Below are 7500 nucleotides of genomic sequence, written 5' to 3'. Positions count from 1 at the left end.
GATAGTCACCATGACAACAAATGGGGGTCAACCACCTATGAGCACCAAAGCTAAAGCTAACACAAGTAAGCCTAAAGTTAGCAATCAGGGAGGCACCAGTGAAACTGGGTCGAGGCCAAGCACACCTGCAGAGGAGCAGAGGAAGCACTCTGAATGGAACCCCAGCACACCTCAACACGGCCGAACGAAGCTGTCTGTATCTCAACAAAGCACGCCAAAACATGATCAAAACAAACTATCTGAGGTGAAGAAAGGTACAATGGTGAAAAGTAAACCAACTGAGGAGGAGGTGAAAGTTAAACCTGTCATAGAACGAGATGATAAATCAGTTAAGAGCACACCTAAAAAAGAGAGAACTCAGTCTCGAAATAAACAGCAAGGGGTCAAATCTACTCCTGTCAGAGTTCAAAGTAAACCGCTGGAAGTAAAATCCACCCCAGTGAAGACTAAAGCGGACATCGCTAAAGATGTCCTAGCTGCACCCACGATGGTAGTAAGTAAACCAATAGAAGTCAAATCTACCCCCGTCAGAGTTAAAGATAAACCTCAAGTGGTCACTACCACCCCTGTGAAAGTTCAAAGTAAACAGGCGGAGCTCAAACCCACTCCAGTCAAAATGCAAAGACCACCAGTCAAAGGTACAGCTAAGGAGTCAACTCCAGATAGGACTGTGGCTGAAGGCACTCCTAAGAAGTTGAAAGGTGAGCTTGTACAACAACAACAACAACAACAACAACAACAACAACAACAACAACTGACAGGTGAAGTTAAAAGTACACCAAGAAAGGGAAAAAAGGGCGCAAAGAAGATGGATGAAAAGAAATTGGAGGACAATAGCAAGCCAGCAGCTGCCACAATGGCAGCCACAGCTAAAAACAAAGTCACAAAATGTTTGAGCACGCCCACCAATATAAGAAGTGTGCCTTTGGAAGTTAAACCGACCCCTAAAGAGACAGAGGCTAAACTGAATATTACAACACCAGTGAAAGTGAAAAGCAACAAGCCAACAAAGGTTTCCAGCCAACCACTTTTAGTGGAGGGCCTTCCCTCACTAAAATCATCTTCATCATCGTCACCACCACCTTCAGTAGCATTACAACAGGGTGAGCCTGGGTGGGGGGCAGTTCTTAGTGACGCAGCCTCACTACTTCCAGCCATCGCTGTGGTGGGTGCAGCTATGGGGGTCCTAAGTGAGGTGGTGACCAGTGTTGTTGGGGAGTTTCAGTCGGGCAGCGAGACGGCCACCTCTACACCTCCCCTGCGGTCCAGCCGAGCAGAGAGATTCACCAAGCAGAGGGCCATCATCACCGAACCTTCCTCATCCATCTCACCCTCGTCATCGTCAGCATCAGAGCCCACTGCAGCCGACATCCTCCCAGAGACAGGAAGTCCAGAACAGGACGCGGGTAGCAGTAACATCTCCGAAGAAGACCAATCAGGAAGTGTGACTGAATCAGGCAGCCAACAAGCAGAGAAGAGTAACATCTCTGGGGACCAATCAGGGAGAAGCAGGGGTTCAGAGCAGGAGGACCCAGACACCACAGAGGCTGATTCCAGTGCCAGATTCAGAGGCCAGTCGTCTGGGGTGGATGAGAATGAGGATTCTTCAGCTAGTAAGGAAGAGGAAGGGGCTGGGATGGACATGGACACGGAGAGCTCCAAACAAGAGGGCAGAGAAGAGGAAAATGTAGATGACAAAAGGAGTAAGGCCACGGATGAGGAGGAGCAGGGAGAAGGAGAGGGTGAGGAGAGGGAAGGTAGAGGAGCGCAATATAAAAGTAAGAGAAAGGGGGAGAGTGAGAGTGAGGAGGAGGGGGGGGGAGGAGAGGGGGAGAGTGAGATTGAGGGAGATGGAGAGGAGGAGGCAGAAGAGAAGAGTGATGGGAGTGAGGTGGCAGACGTGGAGGAGGAGGAGGGAGAAGAGGAGAGTGCAGAGAGTGAGGTTTCAGAAGAGGAGGGAGAAGAGGAGAGTGCAGAGAGTGAGGTTTCAGAAGAGGAGGAGGAAGAGGGGAGTGAGGAGAGTGAGACGATTGAGGAGACGGAGGGGGCAGAAGTTGTAGAAGATGATACAGAGGCAGGTGAAGAGGGAGAGGAGGATGAGGAGGAAGGTGAAGAGAGTGAGGAGGAGGGAGATGGAGAGGGAGAAAGTAACTCAACTGGCACAAGCGGAGCAGGAGAAGAGGAAGAAAGGAACAGCGAGGAAGAGAGTGGGGAGGAAGACGATGATGAAGAGGGTGAGGAGGAATCGGGGAGTGAGGTGGCAGAGAGCAAGAGTGAGGGATCAGAAAAGGAGGAAGACGAACAAGCAGCAGAGGGAGAAGAAGAGAGTGAAGAAAGTGGCGTCGCAGAGTCTGGAGAGAATGAGGAGGAAGGAGAAAGAGAGGAAATGGACGATAGTGAAAGCGAGGATGAAGAGGAGGAGGAAGAGGAGGAGGAAGCCAGTGCAGAAGATGAGGAGGAGGAAGAGGAGGAGGAGGAAGAGGAGGAGGAAGGAGAGGAGGAAAAGGATGAGAAGGACAATGGAGCGTATGAAGATGATGAGTTTGCCGAAGCAGAGGAGAATGAAGAGGAAGAGGAAGAGGACAAAGATGAAAGAGATGAAGTTGGAGAGGGTGAGGAGGAGGAGGAGGAGGAGGGAGAAGAGGAAGATGAGGAGGATGAAGATGATACAAATGAGGAAGAGGAGGGAGAGAGTGAAGAGGGTAGAGAAAAAGAAGAGGATGAGGGTGGTGAAGGGGAGGTGGAAGAGAATCAAAGAGAAACAAAAGAGATGATTAATGAGGAGGAAACAGGAAAGGGGGAGGAAGAAGAAGAAGAGGAGGAAGAAGAAGAGGGAGAGGAGGAAGAGGAGGAGGAAGAGGAGGAGGAGGAAGAAGAGGAGGAGGAGGAGGAAGAACAGGAGGAAGAGATTAAATCAACAAAAGAGATAAAGACAGGCAAACAAAATGTGCCCCCCAAAGCAGCTCCCTCCGGCGTAAAGGGGGAGCAACAGAGAGAGAAGCCCAAACCAGCCGCCCGCCCCAAGCAGAGGGGCGCAGGGGGGAAAGGAGCCCACGGCTCCTAGGACGATCAGCAGTTATGGAACAACGTCTTACCTCAGTTCCTGGTGAGCTACACACATCAGTGGTACCTCCTCCACGTTCTCAGTTCTCAAGTTCTCAGAACTATTGTTTCAATGCCAGGAGGACCCAGCCAGGAAATCAGCCATTCTAGCGTCCCAACCAAGGGAGGTGGAGAAATCGAAGGACGGGGCTCATTGTAATTAGATTAAATTAGATTAGATTCAACATTTCTGTCATTGCCACTGAGTACCACGAAATGTATGTTTTGCTCTAGGCACAGGTCAACTCCCCCAGGAGCAATTAGGGGTTGTGCCTTGCTCAAGGGCACAACGACCTTAGATATGATGTCAACAACCCTCCAGTCACCAGCTCAAATGCAGCTCCCCCCGAGGCGGGAATCAAACCAGCGACCTTCCGATTTCTACTAGCCAACCTCTCTAACCTCTAGGCTACCTCAAACACCATTCCATATTCCATTCCATGCATTCCAATGAGCCCCTCCTCCGATTTCTGCCTCCACAGGCCTCTAAATGGTCCCAACCTGCCATTTGGGGAAACACAGTGGAACGCAGTCCAGGTCAAACCTCAGTCAGGTGGAACTCAGAACATGATGACTCAGTACCTCCTTGACTGTGTTGACTCAGTGTTGGTTTGTGTTATGTCAACCCTGATCCTCAATCCTGACTGATTTCATGTGAGGTTGGATCGTATTCGAAAGTATATAATATTGTATTGTTTTTATTTGTTTGGTCAATTAATTGTAGTTGTTTATTATGCAATTTTGCACTTGTGGTCCTCCATGTCACATGTTGTATCTACACCAGATCTGCCTTCAGTTCACTTGTCTGTCAAATCTACATGTGATTATTACAACGTAGTACTATCGGCATGGATTATCTAGTAACACCTGATGTGAATTCTTCATCACTAAGCGTACCTAACACATAGGCCGGATTTGTCAATTGTCAATTATACAACAGTTAGTTCCGACCAAGTAATTTGATTGGACAAGAGGCATTCCATGAGTGCTGATATACAGTATAACAGCACTGGGACCTTTAATTATATGTTATGTTGTTATGTTAATTTTATTTATAATGCGCCCCCCATCCAACTTTTACATCGGCCCGGGGCGCAGCCCGGGTAAAGGAACAGATAAGGACAAGGACAAGGAACACAGAAAGCAAACAGACACAGACGACTTAAACGAACATCTCAAGGGATACAATTCACAACAAATAGGGAGTAGACTTAGGGAACATCATTGACGAAGAGGTGGGATTTTAACTTGGCTCTAAAGGAGTCCAGAGTGGGGGCAGACTTGATGGCGGAAGGGAGCGCGTTCCACAGGGTCGGTGCTATCACCGCAAAGGCACGGTCACCCTTCCTCTTGAGGTTGGTGCGGGGGACCCTCAGGCTGAGTTGGGCGTCGGATCTGAGCCTGGGCCTTGAGGTGGAAGACAGGTCCAGGAGGTCCTTGATGTAGGGTGGGGCGAGACTGTTGAGAGCTTTGTAGACAAAGGTGCAGATCTTGAACTTCACTCTCTTCTTTACTGGGAGCCAGTGAAGGGAGATGAGGACAGGGGAGATGTGGTCCCTCATTTTAGTGCCTGACACCAGCCTGGCAGCGGCATTTTGGACTAGCTGCAGGCGGTAGATGGTCTTATCAGGAAGTCCAGCATATGTATCACTCCACCGCACAGATGTTCTACTAATTGACCGTTAATTAGACTACATGTTTGTGTTCAGGTTACTAGGCAACAGTCCATTTGAAGTTCAGTTGCAGAACTATTTTTTGTTTATTTTTCTGATTAAAAAAACAAACAAATCATAATCTGTTGTCGCTTATTACTGTTAACTAATAAATCGCGCTGTAGAACTGTTGTATAAAAGCAATATCACACTCGAGGTCGTGCTGTTATAATGAATATCAGCACGGCTGTGATCGTCTTCGGTACCTGCGGCCTCGTACCTACGACCGAATCACAGCCGTGCTGATATTCAGTATAACACACTCCCTCTCGTGTGATATTGCTTAAGCGTACCTGACACAGGCCGGATTTGTCAATTGTCAATGTGTCTCTTCACATACTCAACACGCCCCTCGGTTCATTACAGGAGCTCCTGTAAATGGAAAAGAATCTTTAATTAATTTAGAAACTGTACTGACTTGTACTGTACTGCACTGTAATGTACTGAAATAAAGAGCAGTTGACCTAACTTGCCTGTAATTACAGGTAAATGTAGTACTGTATATAACTCTCTATTCTGTTACAGTCTATGAGAGGGCTGGAAGCAAACAGAAGACAAGTGATCCTCTGTTACAAAGAAAAAAAACAAGAGATGTGCAGGGAAACACACACACACACAATCTTGTCTCTTTCGCTCTCTCTTCCTCATCTCTTTCATCTCTTACACACACATTTTATGATCCAAGAACGCCTGAAGCCCCCCCCTCCAGCACTAGGGGTGGCTGTGGCTCAACCGGTAGAGCCGGTGTCTAATGATCGAAAAGTTGGCAGTTCGAATCCCCGGCTGGCCACGTGTCGAAGTGTCCCTGAGCAAGGCACTGAACCCCTAATTGCTCCAGGGTCGCCTTCAATGACCTCTGACCCCTTGCCTCGATGCCCCCTCTAGAGCATACATGCATGTTGTTGTACTCTGCAATGACAAACCTTTCCAGAGTTTATAGGCATAGTAGTAGCTGTTCAGCCCTAGTTTGGCCTTGTTTGATCTATATGTGGGTCCAATGTCTAATTTAACACCTTCATGTGGAGGCTGGCCTCTAAAGAGGCTGCCTGGAGCTGGCAGACAGCCAAAACCATGTGCTTGCTGTGGAGATAATTAAACAAGTGATTAGTCTTTCACCAGCCTTGTGCACCAGCCTACCATAAGTGTGTGCGCACGTGCGTGCGTGCAGAAGGGTGGGTTGGTGGGCGATCACTTTGAAGTTCTGGATAGTTTTTTTCAGGGTCAAAACTCAAATGTATCCCGGTGCACTGCACTGTGACTCAACGCTGCGCCAGGAGGTGTTTCTGGAGCAGGGGGCGGGGGCTTTGGGAAGTTGGAATGCGCTGTTGGAAGTTTTCCTGCTAACTTGACTGAGATGGTGGAGAGTGTCCTCCTGCGTGTCAACATGGACACCTGGCTGGTTCTGTCTGCTCTGTGCGTGTTCGTCCAGCTCCGCTTCAGTTCAGCGTACGAAGGTAAGGAATGGCAAAATAGTTATACATCCCGCGGGATCAGGATGATATAGTTTAACCCACGATTGCTCGAACAAATGGATGATGTCCAAACCAAAGTTGATTCGGAAAAAAACAATTTTGGACTTTGAAGAAGCCCTGTCTATGCATGTTCTGAATACATGTTCTGAATGACTTATTTTCTTTTATACTACCATGAGTGTGTTATAACTTATTAGGCTCCTTACCTTTTGGTGAGCCGCAGTTTGTGTTTACGTGGAGGGGGTTGAGGCTGGGGGGAAAGCGGGGGGAGTCTGGGGGACTTATGCAGAATCTTGCGGTCAGCGATGTGAATGAAAAACTTAATAGACCAATTTTGTTTATGGATTACTGTCTTTAGGAGATATCGATTTTTGTGCCCACGTTATTTTGACATACAAAGTGGCTATTGAATAATCAATAATATGTATTAGGCTATTCTGCTATGAACAAGTCTGCATACAATTCAGATCATTTATGCTTATTGTTGTTCGAATTGTAGAATTCTGCAGAAAGGTTTGACTGTGTCACTGCAGAAAGAAAGTTCATGTGCATCGCTGCAGTTGTTGTTTGTGGAGAACTCTCTCTCCTCTCCTTTCGGGCCAATTTCCCCCATCAATCTACATTTGGGAAGTGCGACAGTGCCCTAAGCTGATCCTGGTACACAAGGGCTCCTGTGTTTGGGCTAAACCGCTGCAGCTCTCCCTGGCTTCCCCCACACAGAAGTCTGCAGACCTGTTTTCTGTCCAGTCACAGGTCACTTTGCAAAAAATGCATTTTTAAACATTTGTATCCATCTGTAGGTTCTACACACACACACACACACACACACACACACACACACACACACACACACACACACTGGTCTTCCAGATGGACATGTGCAAACACAGCAGGGAGAGACAGTAGCCTGCGGTGGAACACACTCACTCACTGGAGATTAATGACAAGCTGAAATGAGTTCAAAGCTTGCGTGGCGCTGAGATACGTTTTTGGAATTATGAGTGCATACGTTTATACAGTATAGGGGTTTGCCAGCGTGTGTTCCTCTAGTCTGTGTGTGTGTGTGTGTGTGTCTGTGTCTGTGTCTGTGTCTGTGTGTGTGTGTGTGTGTGTGTGTCTGTGTGTGTCTGTCTGTGTGTGTGTGTGTCTGTGTGTGTGTGTGTGTGTGTCTGTGTCTGTGTCTGTGTGTGTGTGTGTGTGTGTGTGTGTCTGTG

General features: G+C 47.9%; 1 protein-coding gene across 1 annotated transcript in view; it reads left to right on the top strand.

Moving 5' to 3' along the window:
• Positions 1-6134: 6134 nt before the first annotated feature.
• The window catches only part of srpx (sushi-repeat containing protein X-linked), a gene marked incomplete at its 3' end in the record, with an annotated part of 20991 nt that continues 19625 nt past the window's right edge, over positions 6135-7500 (top strand). Inside the window, exon 1 of the mRNA XM_080535768.1 lies at positions 6135-6268. Coding sequence (XP_080391894.1) covers positions 6169-6268 — 100 coding nt within the window. The 5' untranslated portion in view covers positions 6135-6168. The remainder of the gene's footprint in view (positions 6269-7500) is intronic.

This window comes from Nansenia antarctica, assembly GCF_963989245.1.
Source record: "Nansenia antarctica genome assembly, chromosome: 7".
Lineage (NCBI taxonomy): Eukaryota > Metazoa > Chordata > Actinopteri > Argentiniformes > Microstomatidae > Nansenia > Nansenia antarctica.
This window is presented reverse-complemented; position numbering and strand designations above follow the sequence as displayed.